The sequence below is a fragment of the Oryzias latipes genome, chromosome 22, assembly GCF_002234675.1.
Source record: "Oryzias latipes chromosome 22, ASM223467v1".
Taxonomy (NCBI): domain Eukaryota; kingdom Metazoa; phylum Chordata; class Actinopteri; order Beloniformes; family Adrianichthyidae; genus Oryzias; species Oryzias latipes.
In genome coordinates this window covers 14,579,595-14,601,641 of record NC_019880.2, presented here as the reverse complement: position 1 = coordinate 14,601,641, position 22,047 = coordinate 14,579,595, and the positions used below count along the sequence as shown (strand labels likewise).

General features: G+C 43.3%; 2 protein-coding genes across 3 annotated transcripts in view; one reads left to right on the top strand and one right to left on the bottom strand.

The window, feature by feature from the left end:
• The window catches only part of dnajc17 (DnaJ heat shock protein family (Hsp40) member C17), a 31,663-nt gene extending 23,974 nt beyond the window's left edge, over window positions 1–7,689 (top strand). For both annotated transcript variants that reach the window (XM_004082352.4, XM_020713550.2), the window contains one exon: window positions 7,444–7,689. In XM_004082352.4, the coding sequence (XP_004082400.1) occupies window positions 7,444–7,569 (126 nt within the window). In that variant the 3' untranslated portion in view covers window positions 7,570–7,689. The remainder of the gene's footprint in view (window positions 1–7,443) is intronic.
• A 4,060-nt stretch (window positions 7,690–11,749) lies between these two features.
• On the bottom strand, window positions 11,750–15,285 carry gchfr (GTP cyclohydrolase I feedback regulator). Its single transcript, XM_004082351.4, has 3 exons — window positions 15,150–15,285; window positions 14,719–14,813; window positions 11,750–14,219 (listed from the first exon to the last, which is right to left on the bottom strand). Exons 1-3 carry the CDS (start codon window positions 15,183–15,185, stop codon window positions 14,090–14,092), a joined length of 261 nt encoding a protein of 86 aa, XP_004082399.1. The 5' UTR covers window positions 15,186–15,285; the 3' UTR covers window positions 11,750–14,089.
• Between the last annotated feature and the right edge of the window lie 6,762 nt (window positions 15,286–22,047).

The window sequence follows — 22,047 nt, the reverse complement described above, 5'->3', positions numbered from 1 at the left end:
AAAAATCTCTGTGAGAGTTGGAGCTTTTGCAGCAAAGATGAAAGTGGAGCACTGAAATGTTCTTGTGGGTTATAGAGAACAAATAACATTTTTCAGCACTCCTTTCAAAGTAGTCCAATAAACAATAGGCGTGCTGCTGCAGCTACACTTCCTTTCCTGCTCTGCAGCCCCAGACCAGTCAGCAAGACTAGACACAATTACTCACGCATGTGAAAGAATCATATTTGCCCAGGCTAAAACACAACATCTTTCTTTTTCTTCAAAAGAGGGGAAATTAAGGAAGGCGTTTAATTCCTTCACCTACAGCCACAAAACTGCATGGAGGGCAGTCAAAGAGGAGCTAATATCTGTGGTATTTGGAAGAACAGCTTCCTGGAGCTGCTCTCCCAGGGCATGCAGAGTACGATTTTGCCTAAACTGGCTTAATTTAGAAGCCACATCTCTAAGCTCTGACCATAGCGGGGAGTGTGGGATTACCCAGCTATGCTTATCCTGAAATTCTGGTCGATGCATGTCTTGGATGTTGCTTAGGAAAAGTGTTTCCAGATATTGCTTTGACTGGTGTTGGAATACCACAAGAGAGGCTATAATCAATATTCGCTTTGTTGTGTGTTCTGCTGCTTCCGCTTCCACTTCAGCTGGATTTACTGCATGGATTGCTTTTATATGAAAAATATTGTCTGATGACAGCAGCTATGGTAAAAATGTCAGCCATGCATTACACAGCTTAGTACATTTGCACGTGATTTTATTTAAAAAAAAAATCAAATCTGTGTTTGCACAATCAATATCTTTGGTTTAGAGCACATGTGTCAAACTCAAGGCCCGGGGGCCAAATGTGGCCCTCCATGTCCCTTTATGTGGCCCGCGAGAGCATCAAAGCTTTTGATTTCTTAAAATAAAAAATAAAAAATGGTGTGTATCTATTCATATCTAGGGGGAATCAGACTTGAAATATCGAATTGGGTAACTATACATTTGGACTTGAACACTGTCAATATCACCTAACCTGAAAGAAACAAATTTAAAAGGATTTTTGCTAGTAACAAGCAAAAACATGTTTTCTATGCAACTGTAATTGTCACGTAAAACAGTTATATAAATAAATAATGAATTATTTAACAGTATTTAACATGAATTCATTACATTTAGTTACATGTATAAGATATACCTGGCCCTTCGAAGACAGCCACTATGCTGATGTGGCCCTCAGTGAAAAAGAGTTTGACACCCCTGGTTTAGAGTATCATTTACTTCTTTTTTTTAATTATCATTTTTACCGTCTGCAAAGTTATGATCCAACAAGCTCCAACAGAAACTTGGCAAATGAGACACCTCTGGTAACAGAAATGCTGACACTTAAAAATGTTACATAAAAATAAAACTTTTAATTGAAATAAAGCCAAAATATTGAATGTGTTTTTTTTTATTCACATACCATGTCATAGATGTAAAATAATATACCATCCACTGTTTATAAAGTAATTTATTGAATTGTTCTTCTACTTATAGTTTGCTCTTTTTTTTGTCTGAAAAAAAAAGCCATTTATTTAGTAATGGGAATTTCCTCTTCCAGAATTTTCCACACATAAAACTGATTTTCTTTCAAGGCTGCGCCATCCAGTTTCTGCTGACTTCAGTTCACCGCTATCAACCCACACATTGTCTGTACTTGTATGTTGTTTTTTGAGGTTACAGTGTAGGTTGCAGCCTTATCCTAAGCCACAATGAGATATAAATCATGGCTCCACAAACTTTTATATTGAGTGTTTTTATCATTATTTAAGTTTTTTTCTATTCTATTCTATTCTATTCTATTCTATTCTATTCTATTCTATTCTATTCTATTCTATTCTATTCTATTCTATTAAGAAGCACCAGTCAAGAATCTTATATTTGCAATACACTCATACACCTGTAAGGTGACCTCAAGATCCATGAAAGGCATCTACAAATAAAATGTAATATTATTAATTTTTGTAATGAATTAACAGACATAACTAACTATCACTGTTATATAGTGTTGAACGATAAATCATGTGTCTCCTAGATTGAATGCGATGATAGTGCTAATGAAGTGCCAGTATGTTTACTTCTTCTTTGGCCCTTTTGGCTGCTGCCTTTAGGGGGCGCCACACCTAGTCATCTGTCTCCCTCCCAAATCCTGTTCTCTGCATCTATCTTGTTTACACCAACCACCCTCATGGCCATCTTCATGACATTTATGAAGGTACTCTTTTGATCTTTTGATAACACATCAGCATCCCTTTATCAACATAATTACTGTTCCTTCATCTCAATCTGTTTTTCTGCATTTATTCCAAAACATCTAACATGAGCTTCTTTTCTGATGTATTCATTCCTGAATCTATCCATCTTCATCACTCCCAAAATGAACCTCAACATGTTCAGCTCTGCTACCTCCAGCTCAGCCTCCTGTCTTTTTCTCAGAGCCACTGTCTCTAAATCAGTAACGTAGCTGCTCTCACCACATTCTGTTACACTTTGAATCTAGCTGACACTCCTTTGTCACACATCACACCTGAAACTGGCGTTCCAACCTGCTTGCACACGCCTTTATGCATCTTTCTTCTATTCTGGACTGTCAAACCTAATTGCTTTAATTCCTCCATCTTATTCACCTTTGTTCCACTTGAATTCCTTTGCTTTACACACAGATCATCAGTCTTGCTGCAGCTGACTTTCATACCTTTTCTGACCACAGCAAACCTCCACCTCTCTAGATGTTCCCGCACCTTCTCCCTGCTCTCACTCCAGATCACAACATCATCTACAAACATCATAGTCCACAAAAATTCCTGTCTAACCTCACCTGTCAGTCTCCCCATTACCACAGCAAACAAGAAGGAGCTCATCCTTGGTGCAATCCCATCACCTCCTTGAACTCCTCTGTCACACCTACAGCACATGTCACCACTGTTTTACAGCTCTCAAATGTCATGAACAACTCCAACACACCTCTAAGCCACTCCAGACTTATGTAAAAAGACGAATGCCGGAACAAAATGAAAATGTGTTGTGATTTAATATTAAATATACTTTTATGAAAGTATGTTTCTGTTGATGTAACCTTTTGCACAATTTTTTTCTCTCATTTCAAAGCCTAAACTAAAATGTTCTCAGCATATTTTTTCTCATTCCTTATAGCCTCCTTTGTTTCAATAAGAAATCTGTTGCAATCAGAGTGTTGTTCCAGTAAAAGCTACAATGTGAAACGCATAGTTTTGCCTATACAAAAATATATTGTAGGGTATTAGAGAAGCCAAAACCTCCCAAATTTTCTTTTTTTAAATGATTTTAAGCCCATCCATCAAAAAGAGAAATGCCAGGGACCCCGGGGTCCAGATCGTTGCTGCCAGTTTTCTTCAGTTTATTTATTTTATGTTTCCAGATTCCAGAAGCAATCTATCTTTACAGCCCACATCTATTCTGCTGAATACGGTCATCACCGACAACCACATGCTTGCGCAGCACATATATGTGGAACTTAGCACACCACGTGTCCTTTAGATTTATGCTCTGCTAACATTTGCTAATGCACCTGAACAGTGTTCAACCCAGTACAAATGTTTGCAGTTTGTCAAAGCTACTTGGAATAGCCAAAAACTAGAATCTAGGTATGATAAATTGTTGGTTTTCTTCCCTTTTCTTGGTTGTAACCATGGGCTTTGTGGGTTTTTTTTTTTTTCATGGGGTTGCTATGTCTCAGGATTATATTATAAATGAGAACCATTCCTTCTGTTACACGTGAAGATCAAACTTTTCTTTCAAACACCAGGGTAGAACTAATTTTAAAAGTTCAGAGCTTCGTGTACATGGATAAAATCCAAAAAGCAATTTAGGAAAGTGACACTCCATAATATCTTGTGTTGGCATTTTATAAGGAGTGTTCAAAGTTTTGTATGGGGCACAAGCAAGACGGATCCAATTGATGGTCGTGTATTGGAGTGCTGTGATAATTAGTAGATTTCTGATGCACTTAAATCACTAAGGGCTTCAGTAATCCAAACAAACCAGTTCTTTGAAGAGTGTTATGCCTCTAATATTAATAATGTCCTGATGGGAATGTCTGGCTGCGAGATGAGGAGACTCTACCACATTGCATGTTGCTAGTGTGTTTGCTTCAGTGTTATGCTACATTCACACCGGACTCGGCAGCTTGTGTTCAAGCGACCACGTCCAATGAAAAGACTGCGTAAATATGCATTTTGGGCTTTCGCGTTCAAAACTCTTGCGTGTTTGTAGTCTGTTTTGGGGCTCTATGTCCAAAATGTGCAGCTATTGAACACGTTCTGAAGGATAAACCAGTTAAACCATGACCAATCAGGGACTCTGTTGTGTTAGTCACTTATGAACAGTGTCTTTTTCACAACACACTAGTGCCAAGCGTTTGAAAATTGATCACGGAGGAGAAATGAATAATTGTGGTCTGTGCCCGGCCAGAATTCTATGACACCAACCATCTTCTTTCGAAATCTCACACTATTTTCCATATCAGTGAGTTTGCCTTTTTACATTGGTCTTTTTATTGTAGTTGTCAGAAGCAGTGATCTTTGGAGACAAAGGGATGACACAGTTGAGGTTTTTCCCCTAAATAGTAAGAGATTTAGTCATATATGTGAGAATTTTGCTAATTCAGTTTAGACTAAACTAAATGTTTAGTCTACCGCCTTTTATGGGTTAGATATCAGTATTTGTGACTTGTTAGTTTTTTTGTAACAAAAGCCAAATAGAGGACTATATCTCTGCAGTTTTATTTTGAAGGGGCTGTTGCATGGGGGACAGATCAGCAGCTTGGCAGTTCTCTAGGTTGTGGGTTGATGCTCAGCTGTGACAGCAAATGTGTCCTCAGGCAAGACACTTGACCCCACTTTTGCACAAACGCATTCATTGTTAGGAAAGTGTGGATGACAAGCATTGGATAAGCATTTGTGAATCTCTGCCCAGTTTTATAACGAACAGTCATTAATACTTTACCAATTATGAGGCCACAGCTTTGTGTGCATTGGAATTTAACCTTGGCTGTCGCATTGCATTAGCAGTAACCCTGCCTGTTTGTTTGCATAAGTAAGAAGGTCTGGGCACCGGCACGCATGCACGTGCACAGAGGCACCCCCTCACGTTAAAATGATCTCCAAATAAGTATTTGTACCTCATAAATCACGTAACTCAGAGTTCAGTTACATACAGAAATACACAGATTGCCACCACACGCACTCCAGATAAATACTCCCTTGATTAACTTCACCGCAGTGCTTTATAGGCAGAAATGTTAGCCTGAACCACAGAGCAGACGTGTTAAGGGGGTAAAATAAGAGTCCCAGGAATTTCTACAGTGCAACGCAAAAAATTCACAGAGGCTGTTGACTTTTCCTGCTTTGGAATAAGTTATTTATTACGCCAAAGTTTTCCTAACCAGTGAACATGAGGACTGCTGTGTCTTATCAGGCTGATTGACAGTTTCTTTGGTTGAGTTCCAAAAAAACCACACAAGCAAAACTGGAGTGAGACTGCAAAAATGTTAAAACCGTTGACATTCAATAGGATATATTGAAGAATATATTAAGGAAAAAAATGTTTAAAAAACACTTAAAATTTCTTGCTTTTCAAACTATAGAAAATTGTTTTTTTTATCTGGAAGGAACATTCAGAGGAGTTTCTTTTAACCATAACTTGAAGTTTCTTGGATTAAATAAAAAATTAAAGAACGAGTTAACACAAAAAGTTTTTTGTCAAATCCCAGTCCGACGTCCAACGTCTAAGGCTTGATGGTGTTAATGAATAATCCACTTAGCAAATGTGAGCGTGAGACAAGTGTGAAATTGCAAGTGTCTTTTTTAAACAAACACAATGTCATCTTGCTCAAGTCCAAACTTGTCTTCTCCCGTTTCCACACACGCTGTCACTCGCCCACTCGTTTGTGTTCACACACTGAACAGGGCGGCATCATGCGAAACTGATCTGACAAGTTGTTCTTGGGGAAGCGGTTGCCACCTGCTCTCTGAAACCGTTGTGTGATTGTTGGAGGGTGGGGGAGCGCCAGACTCCGTATGAAACTATGAAACTGCTTCAGTCACAGCACCAACGGATTTTCATGATGTCACCGCTGGCGTGGGATCAGACTGGGGAGTGCTGATGTAACTAAGTTAATCCTCAAGTTGTTTGCATGCATGCATTCGCGTGTGGATGTGTTTTTTTACTAGCATCCCTCTTCCGAGGTGGCCCTCCTCTCTCAGCTTTGTGAAGGGGCCCGCTGTTTGTGCTCTGTGGTTTCATACTCGCCCTGGGCCCCTGCTTTATGGTACCAAGCACACTCACTGGGAGATTTGTTACAGAGTGATGCACCGGCTAAACATGCACATTGGATATTCTTCAGGAAACATCCCTCTCCTTGAGATCATTCGGTCACCTGTTAATGCTCACATTTCCCCTTTGTCATCAGCACCAGAACGTGCTTCGGCCTCCCAGGTTTTTATTGGTGCACTTTGACACTGTAACCAGTAGAGGGCAGAAAATGGTAGTGACATGTTTACTTAAGGGGCTGAAGCATTTCCTCTGCTGCTGTGTACTTTCTTATGGTTTGTTTGATTCGAAGATGTAAGAGATGTTTATTTACGTAATGGTGTTTGCGTGATGTGTTATGCTTAGACGAGCCCTTGAACCTATATTATTGGAATGATAATAGCAGCTTTCCTCAATCCAGACCTCGTCCTCTGCTCTTCCTGCTCGTACCCTCTCCTCTCTGCAGAGATGGTGAAGTCCCTTTGATGTTTTCCAGATGCCTCAGCTCATCGACAAAAGACAACTTCCTCCTTTTTCTTTTGCAGCTTACTGTTGTCTTAAAGAAACATTTCCTTTTCTCAGGAAACAGAAAAAAACTCCCTGAGACTTCTTTTAAGTAGATTTCTTGCCCTCAATTAGTGTGCATATGTGTGAACGGCATGCGTTCGGTGTTTCTTGATGTTATTTTCCATCACACAGATTGCAGATTGGCTTATATGAGGCTTGTGTTCTCGCTTGATTAGCAGTTAGCGAGTGGCTTCCCATCTCTGATTCCTCCCACAACCACGATCTGTCACCATTGTCATCCAAGCCAAAGATCTCCTTGGAAATTATGTAAACACATTGATAAGCCCGGCATCTGCCAGACCACTTTTATTTAGGGATTAAATGATCCTCAGACAGTGAAAAATAAAAACTGTCGCAGCAGATGTTAAGCCTCATGTATTTTGACCCTTGCAAAAATGGTAACTAAGCTGCGAGCATCTGTCCAGATGAGCCTCTCCCTCCCTGTTCTGACACCTAAAGGTCAGGCTATGAGAGAAAACAGACGCTAAACATTGAGAATGACTCTCTTTCTCTGTATTGTAACATTCAACTGAAGGAAGTCTGTCTGACCTTGCAATTTTGTCTTCCTTGCAGGGCTCGCTTTCAAATGAGCGCGACTATGAGAGCATAGTGATGATGAGGATGAGGCAGGCTGCAGAGCGCCAGAAACTCATCGAACAGATGCAGAGGGAAGATGATGACGAAGCTGCCGGGTCCTAGCAGCTGAAGATTCAGCTTTTTTACCAAACCTTAACCTGTGTCAGACTTTAGTTTCATAAAGTTCCTGACGGATTTTCTGTGCATTGTGGCAAAATAAACAGTTTCTTAAAGCAAAAATAATTTACCTTCTGTGTTTTATTGTTGATGATTTCCTTTATTTTTAATAGACAATGTTGGAAAAAATGAATTAAAAAGTGCATGAAGGTTGTTAAAAACGAGATTTTTTTATGCACAGCATGCATTTATAAAACTATGCTGGACATAATTTGTTTTGCATCTCCTTGTCTTCATTCTTTACCACCAGTCAGTCTTTTTTGAACATTTTTAACCACCTTATTTAATGTAACACTCATCCTTGAAACATCACTTGCATTTTCAGGAATCATTAGATTTGGGTTTCTGTGAAGTAATGTCGAATTTCAAGATTTTCTTTCAACTTTTTTCGGGTTTTTTTGTCATTTAATTCTCTAAATATTTGAACTAGAGTTAACATCGCCTAATATTGATGGTATTTCTTACCGCTGGAACTAATATACAGGTGTCTCAGTAAATGAAAATCTCATAAAAGGCTACATTTTTGAGCATTATATAAAAAGTACAAACAATATATGCAGACTGATCTATGTTAAAAAATGTTTTCATTTAAGGGTTAGCATTTTTCTTTGGCGCTAGTTCTTGGTTAAGGCTTTCATGAATTGCTGGGCCAATGATTTATATCTGCTATCACACTAAAGTGTTACGAAACTCTAGGTTGCCCTGACAGGCTTCAACTCTTTTGCGTTGTTGCCTCTGGGGTCTCTGGTCTTCCTCTTAACAAGGTCGTTTATGGGCTTTAGGTCAAATGGATTTGCTGGCTAATAACAGGGACGGCTGCTCCGATCTTGGACCTGATAAAACTCTATATGAACGTCAGCAGATGACGTGGCTTCTCTCAAACCACCACTGACAGGAAACCTTACACTGGGGCTCAAACAACCTACATGCTCTTCCTTTACTTTTGTCCTTATACAAAAAGAAACAAAATTTACTTTAATCTGAAAAAAGAAATTTGGATTACTAAGCAGAAATGATGCTCTTTTAGCCCAGAGTCCAGTTCAAGATACAAGAACATTTTTATTGATCCCCGAAGGGAAATTTAGTTGCAGTAGCAGCACTAAGGAAATAGGGGGATAAAGACAAACAGACACAAAATATACAGGGAAGAAAAGAGCAAAAATTGTTGCCTGTTTCAAGAGAGGCTCGACACATGGACTGAAGCCCTGGAAGCGTCTGCATGGTGGCTCTTCAAGCTTGGACTCAGACAGTCCACTTGACAGCATTCTGTGAACAGACAGCTTTTTTTTTAGTACTGTCTTTATCGGATTCTCGCCAAATTAACTTGTTAATAAATGTATTACCTGATTAGTGTGAACTTGAGTTCCTAACAATTTTTTTTTACACTTTACTGTGAAATTAAGGTTTCCAAATTAAAAGAATAGCTGAATTATCAGTACGTGTGTAGTGTATGTTTTTTTTAAAACTGATTCACTGAAGTGAATATACTTGCAAAAATGCACCTAGTTTATCATATTTCATACGTTTGCATGAAAAAGTGCATCACGTCTTCATGTTCTTTTCATTCCCAGGGGACTTCTTCTATATCAATATCATATTGCAGGAAAAACAGAGGGAGATACATGTCATTGATGGCATCCAATGAGAGATTTTAATGTATATTGTGTTTTAAAGGAGACAAATGATTCAAATATCCTTCATCACTAATAATTTCTCTAAATGAACAAGTCATTACCTTATTACTCTAACCAAACAAGTTGAAATGTAAAAATCATTCTCTTCTGTTGCCAATATTCTCTCTCAGGAAGTAGCGATCCAAACCACAGACCAGTAATCACACTGAATGAAACACTAGGTGCATTTTTTTCTTTTTTGTTTTATTGAATTCTTGTGGCTTTTTTGATTAAACATGAAACATCTCTGGAGGGGCTTTATTACAGAAATGATAGTTTAGATAATTGTTCTCCTGGGATTTGCAAACAAGAAGCTCCAACTCGGACTGATGGGTTCCTGTGAGTGTAACAATATAAGGACAACATAAGGATACCAGTGATGAGATCTGAGTTGGAGTTCTGTGGAAGGTATTGGGGTGTTTATGTGTATACAGACGGTATATAAGAAGAGTCTTTTTTTGGAGATGATTCATTAAATGCTCAAACAGGAATCTAGAGGTCAGTTTTATTTTCCTCCTAAAAAATAGTGGCATTTATTGGTTGGCCTAAAAAAAACCTTGCAAATCATCTTGGGAAGCAGTTATCTGCCAATACTGTCAGCAGTACTAATGATGAGCTACTGACCTTAACTTTAAATGGTGTCCAGAAGTGGAAGGAACCATTCCATTGAGGAGGCTGAGGCTCGGGAAGCAGAAGTGAGCCAGAACATCACCCTAGCTGAAGTCAAAGAGACAGTTGGGGATAGTGTCTTTGGACTGGCAGATGGGGTGGTGGCTCCTTTCAAAAGGAGGAACAAGATGCTTTACTCTAACTACAGGGGGACTCACTATTTGGCCCCCCTGGGGACGTCTACTCTAGGGTGCTGGAGAGGAGAATTCAGCTTGTAGTCAAACCTCTGATTCAAGAGGAACTGTTTGATTGTCATCCTCATCGTGGAACAGCAGAACACCTAAACCTTGCACAGAGTGTGTAAGGATCCATGGAAGTTCAGCCATCCATTCCACATGTGTTCTCTGGATTTGTAGAAAGTGTTCAACCATGTCCTTTTACAGTGTTCTGCGGTTGATACTATAGAATATAAGGTCCAGGGAACCTCCAGTCTCTGTACAACCAGAAGAGAGAGTTTGTACTGCAGCCAGTAAGGCAAACCAGTTCCCAGTGCATGTTGGACTCCAACAGGGATATCTCTTGTCCATGGTTCTGTTCATAATTTTTATGAACATCAGTTATAGGTGCAGTCGGCACCAACACAGGACTTCATCCGTTTACAGTGAAGTGTGAAGAAGCTGAAATGAAAACTAGTGGCTTCAAGAGAGAGGTCATGGTTCTTGACCAGAAAAAGGTGGTCTGCTCGGATAGGCGGAAAGTTTTTGCCACAAGTAAAGGAGTTGAAGTATTTTTGGGTTAATGATTGAGGGAAGAATGAGGTATGAGATTGACAGGTGTATTGGTGTAGTGGCTGCAGTAAATCAGTCGCTGTATTGATCTGTTGTAGTGAAAGAGCTGAGCCAAAGGGGAAAGCTCTGGATTTACTCATTAGTCAATCTGGGGTCATGAACTTTGGATCATAGCCAAAAGAATAGAACCCTGAAAAACAAGCAGCTGGAGTGATTTTTCTCTACAGGGGGGCAGCTCACCCTTAAGCTATGGACACACTGGCATGGGACACACGTTCAAGAATGAGCTAAATGTGGGTTCTTGAACGGACATTTAGCCCATGGTGTTTACAATGAACAGGCAGGGAGGGGCATCTTTTTCTACTGTTTAATGGCGCATGTCCACCACCAATAGTTAACGAGGCTTGGTGTGAAATGTCGAAGCGGTAAAAATCTTGTGAATCTTACAGCAGGCTTGCAATTGTTAACATCTTCCATGATCAATTTTTGAACAGTTGAAACTTCCGTGAATGAAAAGGGATGCCATCCATACGTCACTACCATATCCAAGTCCCTGATTGGTAAAAGTTCAACCTAGTTTATCTTTCGACGCACATTTAATGGTTGTTCAATGTTTTGTACATGAAGCCCTAAAACAGTTGTCGAAAATGATTGTGAAAAAGACCAAAACATGCTTTCATGTGCGTTTACATAGACTTTTCATTGACACTGGTTACTTTTTCATGCATTGCTGAGGGTGGTGTGAATGCAGCTTTGGCGATAGGTTGAGGAGCTCGGTTAACCAGAAGAAGCTAGGAGTAGAGCTCCACTGAGAAAATCCAGTTAAGGAGGGCTCTGGGATCTCTGGAGAGACATTCTGGGCATGTCCCAGCAGGAGAAGGCAGCGGGAAAGACCCAAGGGCCACCGGAGGGACTGTGACTCTCTCAAGGCCTGGGAGCGCCTCGACTCCCAGAAAGTTTCCATAGAGGAGAATATTTGGGTATCTCTGGTTAGATTGCTGCCCCTGCAGGCCAGCTCCGGATAACCAGACAGGTGGAAGGAAAGATGTCACGACAGGACAATAAAAGTACCTTTTATTAATAAATGATCAGTGAATTAACAACAGAGCTTGAAGTGATGGTTTGAAAAGGAGATGATCTCATAACAGTCATACATGACATTCTTCTGCAATTCCATAGTTTTCAATCACATGGAAGCTTAACAAAATCCAGTCCAGTCATCCTTCCCCTCCACTGCTCCTGAGTTACCTCCATGAAGCTCCATTACGCAATGACCAGCTGCAGAGCAGAGTAAAGTGGTGTGTTGGGAGACATCTGCTCCTCTTCTGCAAAATCCCCTCCTCACATGGTTTTGTTTATGCGTATCCTTTTCCAATATCCCAACAATGTGAAAAAAGAAAGCCCAGAAACACAAACTTGGTCCAAATGACAAGAGAGGAAATACAATTACAGGAAATGCACTCACCAACAACCCCGCCCTAATCCCACAGTGGCTGTAGCGGCATGGAAGACTGGCACAGGAGGATGAGTCTGTTGTTGCATGGCACAACAAAGCTTTGATTCCTCGTTGGGTACATTTTCTGCTTCAAAGCAGCCAGGACAAACTATAACAAGAATGTCAGTGGCTGGAGAACTGGGAATCTCAGCTCCGTTTGATCCACAGCAAGGAAGTGGATATCATGTCTGAGGTGGTGTGTCTGGTCTGAGTTTGGCTGGGAGTTGGCTGGCTATGTTTCTGGGTTGTTGATTAGGGATCGGGGTTGGCCCCAGACATGCACCGGTAAACTAATGCTTGGAATCAAACCACCCAGGAATTTTGGAATCCTGAATGCAGATTCCGGCTGTGTGTGTGAGTGCGCCTGACATGCTGTTGAATCAGGAAGCTGCAACATTGTTGCAAAGGTGCCAGAGAGCTGCACAAGTTCTCGATATATTGTTTCTGCTAAAATGTAGATCTAAGTTTGCGTTGTTGTTTTTTAATTAAAAAAAGTACAGTTGCAAAGTATTTTTACAGTAAGTTTTGTTTTAGTGGAATAAGTCTGTTTTTTTATGGGTTGCAAATGATGTTGGGAGCAGCAGGCATAGGAAATATGCTAACGTGGCTGAATCCAAAATAGATTCATTGATGCCTCATAATCCTATGCGCCCTATAGTGCGGAAAATACGATAATGTAAACAGGTAAACCACTTTCAACAGAGTTGCATGAATATGTATACAAATGTAACTTTCTTGAAAGCTTTAAAGTTTTTTAAAGGGTCTATATCGGGGTGCTCATTATGTCGATCGGCCAGCAACGATAAATAACCAAAAAAATACAAATTCATTTAAAAAAAATACGGAAGCGAATCAAAATCTTCACAGAGAAGTATGTGATTGAGGTGTTTATTGAGGCCCGGATTGCCCCACCTGCCTCCGCAGTTCCCCCCGATGGATTCGGGCTGACCAAGGCAGCAGTGTTTTCCTGTAACACGCGCTTCTCACAGAGCCAATACCGCTTCAGAAATGCCATGCTCCCCCCATTGCACTGTTCACAGCAGAGCACGAAATACGATAGTCGCTGCTTTCTGTTTTTGTAATAAAACGCCTCATCTGTTAATAAAAAAAGTATCTCCTCACAAAGATTTGTGTACTCTTACTGGTTAGTATTTGAATTATAAGTACATAAACAATGTTATTTACTAATAGTTTATAATACTATGTATATTAAACATGGGTATGAGACATTGTTGTCTCAAAAGTAGCTCACATGCCAAAAAATGTGGACACCCCTGGTCTATATCATGCTTTTCTTAATCCTCTCAGAGTAAACTAAATCCAGATATATGATAAAATAAAACCTTTGGCACACTAAAGTGCAAAATTAGTCCTTTTCGCAGCTTATTTTCCTACCCGGAAGTAAGACGACTCAATTTCTGAGGCTCCGCCTTTCTCTCCTTGTGGGTGCCACCCATTTCATGACGTCCCTAGAGCCGGCCTCGGCAGCGTGTCTGCTTTTCGCCCGTGAAAACAAACAACATCCGAACTTTTGCAAAGATGGATGTGCATATTGGGCATGTAAAAGGAAAGACTTTTGGCCAAACAACACTAGCTCTGCAGAGAAAGTGGGGCGGGGCTGGCAGTGCAGACTCTTACTGGAAGGGGCGGTTCCTCACTTATCAACATCACAATGTGAGAACCCACCCGTTTTCGCGGATTGTGGGGGCTGGTGATCAGAGCGCACATGCGTGAATAGATCAAAATGGCGCTATGGGGTTGTTGTTTTTTTTCAGGAAATAACATTATGATACACTTAAAAGTACAAACAGTTGATTTAGCATGATATAGGCCCTATAAAAGAGCTTAATATGTCATTGAAGCTTTGCTGTACAAAAATAAAAAAATAACATTTGGATCATTCACTCCGCCTCCTTGTGGAGACACCACACCAGTGTCTGCCCCACGCCGGTCATGGACAGCACACGGAAGCCGATCTTCTCCAGCTTGTCCAGCACCAGGCGAGGCGGCTCCTCCACATGGTATTCCGAGCTGAAAGGAGCATAAACAGTCACTTCGTTTTCTTTGGGGACTGATCTGTCTTTCGGTAAACTTTCCTAACAAAGTATAATACTGCTAATTGTTCTGGTGCTTGCTGATTTCGTTCCACACCTTGGTCCATTTCCCAGCAGCATTTGAATCCGATTGCCAATGACAACACTTCCCTGATCTGTATTCCATCACCTCCAATGGTTTATTCTAGATCTCCAAAGCAGGAACATTTGCCCACCACATTTTTGCTCCCCGTGGGGATCGATCTCAGCTGTCGTCAATGTGTGCTGGTAACCAAAAGGAAAGAAACTCCACGTTTGATTGCACAAATGGAGAAATATGGCCCCATGGTTTCTGACAGTTTTTGAACCATTCATTTAGGCAGCTCAGTCTCTTTTTATTGTGTAACTGAGATTAAATTAAAAAAAATTACTCTTTTCAAAGTTCCTTTTACTTTAACTGTCACATAACAACAAAAAACAGGCTTCCCAATACTCACAAATTGTTTCCCAGCACGGTTGTTTTCCTGGCTCCCAGGTAATTCATGACAGCTGGATCAGAAAATTCATCTCCCACATTTGTTGGTCCGGTCTCCTGCCAACAGTGATTACAAACTTTACAGCAAAATAAAAATAAATGCTGGAAATGTACCAACAATGCCTGTTGCATTGCATGCAACAAAACTGCAGAGCTCTCTGGCAGGTGCGGATTATAATCTCAGACTAAAAATAGATCATATAGATTTAGACTGCTGGAGTGGGGCAGACAGTATAATTGCGGGTTGAATAAAGAATGATGTAGATTTAATTATAGGAACGGGAGCCAAACGATTTGTATCCTTGACAGTTTTTTTTTTCTTTCTCCACTCTGCCCTCATATTATCAGCGCAGAGCTGCAGGGATTAAAAGGACAACAAAGGCGAATACACACCAGTCGGATTTGCGTACTGATCAGTATATAAGGCATCCCTGCGCCCGGGTTTGACTCCTCTTCTTCCTGGGGAATGGCTGAGGAGCTTCCTTCACGGACGCGACAGCCTTCTGCAACCTTCGCTCCTGCGGAAACGCCCACCGAGAAGAGCCAATCACAGCCCTTGTCCTGGTTTTTGTCTGCAGCGTGGGTCTGCAGAAAGCATGCCTCAACATGCTCTTCTGTTGTTCTGATTGCACTTGTCTACATTTTCCTTAAATGTGTTTATATTTGATTAAAAAAAATATCAAACATGATGATCAACAATCATAATAATAACAAAATAAAAGAAAATAAAATAAAATAATAATAATAAGAACATTAAGAACAATAATAATAATAATAATTAATATAATAATAATTATAATTATAGTAATAAAGGAATTTTTTCGTCTGCTCCTGATTCACCCCAATTGAAATCAAGAATTACTCAGAAACAGTTTAAATCTTAATGTTCGGCCCTTCCCTGGCTCTGGGACGGGACGGGACAACCCTCTCGGGGACCCCGGTCGCTCTGGGTGTCACCCGCTTCGGCTGCGGGGTCTGGGGTGGGGTGGGGTGGGGGGCTTGTCGGCCCTGTCCTGTGGGGGGGCGTTCTGGGGGGGAGGGGGGGCCCATTATTAGTACGGGTCGGGGGGGCTAGCGGGTCGGGGTCTCCGCTGAGGCAATCAGTGGTTGCCTCGGCCGGTTGGCCTCCTCGGTCCCGTCGAGGCCTGACCAGAGCTCTTCTAGGGCCGGCGTCTGGGGGTGGGGGCCTGGGCTTGCTCCGGGGGGGGGCGACGCTTTCTGGCTCCTCTCTCTCTGTGTGGGGTGGGTGGTGCCGGGCCTGGGGTGTCGGCGCCTCCGGGGGTGGGCCCCTGGGCTGGGTGGCCCTGGCCCCTTTGCTGGGGGTGGGCTGGGGGACGGCTGTTTGACCACCGGGGGACAGTCTACCAGCTGTCCCCAACTTACCCCCTTCCTTATATAACCTCATATTAGGGTGAGGGGGTGGGGGGTCTAGCCTGCGATGCGCCTTGGGGGGGGGGCTACTTGGGAGTGGCCCCCCTCCTATGGTTGCCGTATGGAGTGGGCCCCCCCTCTTTCGGTTTTATTTGCACCTTAGACATGTAGGGTCCTTGGTAGGGGGGGTGCTTGGACATCACTGCAAGCAAGCAGCAGATGTCCTCCTGGCACCCTACCCGCCAATTTTAACCGCACCTTAGACATTTAGGGCCCCTTGGTGTGGAGGGTGAGGGGACATCACTGTGAGTAATCAGGAGATGTCCCCTTAGTGCCCTACTCGCCAATTTTAACTGCACCCCCCTTAGTACAAACACCCCTCCCCCTTCAATATATACATTCAAACATAAACACACACACATGCACACAAACACCCTCTCAAACACCCATACACGCACACACATTTTACAAGGAAGGTGGGACCTGGGTCCATCTGTCCCCTACCCCTTCCCTGGTGGGGGGTGCGGGCCCCTTGGCGATGGCGGCCGTGTCCCTTGGGTGCCGGCTCCCTGGGCCCGGCGGTGCTCTCTCCGCACGGTGGGGGGGTTCATATTACACCTGAGCCGGGGGTGTTCGTGTCCCTGGGGGGTGGGTCCTGGTCCTTGCCCCTGGGCGCTGGGCCCCGCCAAACTTCCAACATGGCCGAGCCTGGTCGGGCCATATTTATAACATCCCTTGTGGGCCGCCCTTTTTTCCCCGGGGTTCCCCCCTCCTGGGCGGGGGCGGCGGGCCCCTGCCTTGCTCCTACCTGGACCAACCGTGGGCCGGGTGGGTGGCTGCCTGGAGTGCGGAGCGGGTCTCCCTTGGGGGGTCCTGGCTCGTACCTGGGGTCGGGGCGGGGGGATGCCCGGAACTCCTGGGTGGTGGTGGGGTGCTCGTCTGGGGCTGTGGGCGTCCCTCTCCGGTGGGGCCCTGCGTTGGGCTCTTCCGGCGCGGCGGGGGGCTGCTTTCCTGGCTGGGCTGGGGCGGCGCTCTCTTTCCCTCTGCGCCTCCCTGCTCTCTGGCTCTGGGGGCCTCGCGGCGGTCCGGCTGGCCCTGGCCTGGGTGGCGGTCTTGGTCGCCCGGGGGGCGGTTGTTCCCTGCCTGTTCCCGTGTGGCGTTGGGGGAATTCCGGCTGCCGCTGCTGCTGCGGCGGGGGTATGGGTGTGGGGGTGGCTGGGCGCTCCTCCTCCTTCTTTTCACATTCCACCATCCATTTTAGAAGAACATAAACACTCACCTGAGCACAGGTGTTAGCTCACCTTTGCACTAATAGTTTGCATGATTGAATGAATGAAAGATTTCACACTAGTTGGTTTAAAGGCATAGGTATGCGTTCGTGAACACTATCTGTTTTGTGTACATGTTGACATGTGGACATTTTTGCGGCTAGCAGGTGTGTTGATAATATTTGAGTGTGTGTGAACAGGCCCCGCCCTTTTTGTACTACATTTGAACCGTACCGTAACGATAAACAACCAGTAAACCTGTCTGCTCTATGCTGCTTCATGGTCTTACCCCCCTTCCCCTCCTATTATCACCCTCCTACCCCCCCCTCTCTCTTTTTTTTTTTTTTTTTTTTTTCTAACTTGTCCTGTCCAACAGCTAGGCAGACAGATGAGAGCTGAGGGCCTCTTGGGTTGGACATATTTTACTTTAACAAGAGGGGTTATTAATCTTCAGACAAACCAAAGGTATGTCTGAATAAACCCCTTTTGTAATTGAGGCCAAACTTTATTAATTTCAAACATGTCTGAAAATCTTTGGTGTTGGACCGGACGGAAAAGGAAAGAGGGGAAGAAGAAAGAGGGACGTTAGAGAGAGGGGGGGTAGGGGGTGATAATAGGAGGGGAAGGGGGATAAGACCATGAAGCAGCATAAAGCAACAAGTTTACTGGTTGTTAATCATTATGGTAAGGTTCAAATGTAAAAAAACAAAACAAAAAAAAAGGGCGGAGCCTGTCCACACACACACTCAAATGTTATAAACACACCTGTTAGTTGCAAAAATGTCCACCTGTCGACATGTACACAAAACAGATAGTGTTCACACGCATACTTATGCCTTAAAACCAACTAGTGTGAAATATTTCAGTCATTCAGTCTGTTGAGCTGACACCTGTGCTCAGGTGAGTGTTTATGTTCTTCTAAAATGGATGGTGGAACGTGAAAAGAAGGAGGGAGAGTGCCCAGCCATCCCCACCCCAAGACCCCCACCGCACTAGCAGCGGCAGCCGGATTCCCCCCAACACCACACGGGAACCGGCAGGGAACAACCGCCGCCCGGGCGACCAAGCCCGCCACCCAGGCCAGGGCCAGCAGGGCCGCCGCAAGGCCCCCAGAGCCAGAGAGCAGGGAGGCACGGAGGGAAAGAGGGCGCCGCCCCAGCCCAACCAGGAGAGCAGCCCCCCCGCCGCGCCGGGAGAACCCAACGCAGGGCCCCACCGGAGAAGGACGCCCACAGCCCCAGACGAGCACCCCACCACCACCCAGGAGTTCCGGGCATCCCCCCGCCCCAACCCCAGGTACGGGCCAGGACCCCCCAAGGGAGACCCACTCCGCACTCCAGGCAGCCATCCGCCCGGCCAACGGTTGGTCCAGGGAGGAGCGAGGCAGGGGCCCGCCGCCCCCGCCCAGGAGGGGGGAACCCCGGGGAAAAAAGAGGGCCCACAAGGGGTGTTGTAAATATGGCCCGACCAGGCTCGGCCACAGTTGGAAATTTGGCGGGGCCCAGCACTCAGGAGCAAGGACCAGAACCCACCCCCCAGGGACACGAACACCCCCGGCTCAGATGTAATGTGAACCCCCCCACCGCGCGGAGAGAGCACCGCCGGGCCCAGGAAGCCAGCACCCCGGGGACACAGCCGCCGTTGCAAAGGGGCCCGTACCCCCCACCAGGGAAGAGGCAGGGGACAGATGGTCCTAGGTCCCACCTTCCTTGCAAAATGTGTGTGCGTGTATGTGTGTTTGAGAGAGTGTGTGTGTGCATGTGTGTGTGTTTATGTTGGGATGTATACGTCCCTCTCTCTTCTTCCCCTCTTTCCTTTTCCGTCCGGTCCAACACCAAAGATTTTCAAACATGATTGAAATTAATAAATTTTGGCCTCAATTACAAAAGGGGTTTATTCAGACATACCTTTGGTTTGTCTGAAGATGAATAACCCCTCTTGTTAAAATAAAATATGTCCAACACAAGAGGCCCTCAGCTCTCATCTGTTTTCCTAGCTGTTGGACAGGACAAGTTAAAAAAAATAAATAAATCTTAATGTTCTATATTTACTTCCTCCATCATAGGAAAAATGCAACAAAAACATGTTAAAGAGATGAAAACCATCATTTTCATTGGAGTGGGTGTGTCAAGATTGTGTAAATATTGCTCTTCCTACAAAAAATAAATGTATTCAAAACCATTTTCTTTTAATTGAAACAAAATAAAAGACACAGGATGTTGTACCTTTGCAGCTGTGAAATGGTCTTTTACTTAATATTCATTGGTTCTGTCCTGTGGCAAAACTCTTACCAGAAAAGTATCAGATTTACAATGATTTCTATTCAACAAATTTTACAGATCCCTTTGCTTCACACTGAAAAACATTTTGATCAAACTCACAAAAACATGCTTGCTTGTAAGACGTGAATTACAACAGAGTTATTAATTTCCTCCAGAGTGTGGTCGCCATAATTCCAGATAAGTCCCAGAGGGAAATGAAAGAGGGAGACCAAAGAAACGCTACAACGTCAGGGAGTCTGATAAAATCAGTAATATGAGTGTAATGTCCGGGTGGTTGCTGTGGGAGCCCTATGGACAAGCAGTTGGGCGTCACTTGCGTGCCATACTCTGTGGGAAGATGGCTGTTTTTAAAGCCTGATCACTTTTTTTGTGGGGGTATTGGGCAGATGTGGGATTAAACAGAAAAAGAAACATATTTTTGTTCCTTTAACAAGTTATTTTATCTGACAATTTGGCATATATTGCACAGATATTACATGATCAATGGGAAAAATCTTCAAAATGGTATCGGATGATAAATGATTTTAATAAAGTTGTGTGTGGTGTTGAACTTTGCTGAAAAGTTTGCAATCTAATAGTTTCAAGATATCTTGATGTTTGCAGTCTTATGCATTGGCCAAAGATTTTCAAGGCAGACAGTTTTAATTATTTGCACTTTAGAGTACTGATTACACCAGGGGTGGGCAATTCCAGGCCTCGAGGGCCGGTGTGTCTGCATGATTTCCAGATACTCTTCCCCTACTCATGGCTGATTACCTGGTTCAGGTGTGTCCAGCCAATTAGAACATGCCAGAGCAGGGTATGCTGGAAAACATGCAGGACTGCGGCCCTCAGTGCCCACCTCTGGATTACACAGTGTGGAGTATTTAAAAAAAAGACTTTCAAATACAACTTAATCAACCAGGGCTGTCTTTTCCTCATGTCTTAACAAAGTGTCAAAACACAATCAACAAAGGAGCCAAAATCTTTGATTGTAAAGCATTTTCAGAAATTGTATTGCTATAATCATAAAGTCCTATATTTTGATGTATTTTCAAAGGGTTTCCAGTGGTCTTCAAATTATGATTACAGGGTATTATACCGTCTTTAGTCAAAATCAACAACCTTTTGTCGTTTTCTAGGTCATATAATTGTGAGCGGGACTGCTGGCACAAAGTAACCCCACCTCCACTTCCCGTCATCGTTCTGTTTAAATGCTCTCTAGCTTACAGCCTCTCACAACCCCAACCTGATAATACCCGTAGAGCGATCCAGCCATACAGTTTAAGTCAGATTCCAGCTCGAACAAGGTAAACAAAGATGTTAATGGATATTTGTCTGCAAGTGGATGCATCAGAATGAAGCGGAGCAGGGAACTTGTGGCTTCTACGTCACCACTATAAGCTTTTTCAAATGGCATTTTCCTGTCTACTCCAGACTCACAATGATTTGATAGAAGAAATACTCAAAAAACAATTTGAGCTTAATTTATTGGTTTATTTTATATATACCCTCCGGGAGCCGGTTTAGCTCGTGCTGGTTTGCGGCGCCTTCCGTCCGTGAAACCAGGGTTCGACTCCGGGCTGCTCACTGTTCCCTTCTCTACCTCTGTGCCGGTTCCAAGCCCGGTTTGAGAAGGTTGCGTCAGGAAGGGCATTCGGCATAAAACATTGCCAAGTTTACCATGCGACTTGTTCGCTGTGGCGACCCCTGATGGGAAAAGCCGAAAGAGACACACATTTTATATATACCCTCCATGATAATCAGAAAAATGCCACAATAGAATGTTAAATACACCAAAAAACACAATTTTCTGCGCAGTTTAAGACACAAAAAAATGTACAAATTTCCAAGACTTTCTTGCAGTATTTTGGACAACAGTTGAAAATTGCTGCAATGTTTTCCTGAATTTCTCCTTTTTTATTTAATCCAGAATGTTTTAAAGGAAAGCTCAAAAGATATTTTCACCTTGTCACAAGTGAACAGAACTGAACATGTGTTAAAATGCCCAGGAAGAGCTGAGGAACTCTGAACCAAAGGCTTAGTGCAACTTTAGAGACTAAATCCCCACTTATTCACTTACAATTTTTGTTATTATTCAGTGTGCCGATCCAAAACGAGTTGGCACATTTCTAAAAAGCATAACCAATTAGAACTACAAAGGGCTTCTTGCTTTTCTAGAGGTAGACAAGACCAAAAGAGCGATTTTTTAGCTTTTTCTGCCAGTGTCATCCTCATCTGACACATCTGCTCTTGGTTATTAAAGTCCTAGGTCAAATCTGAGGCAGCCATAGAGTACTTCCCTGGTGAGTTCACAGGAAACAGTTGGGCCTTTTGATGTGCCCTTTGACTTCACTCTCTCGGCTGAAGTGTGAATGCACATTACATCCT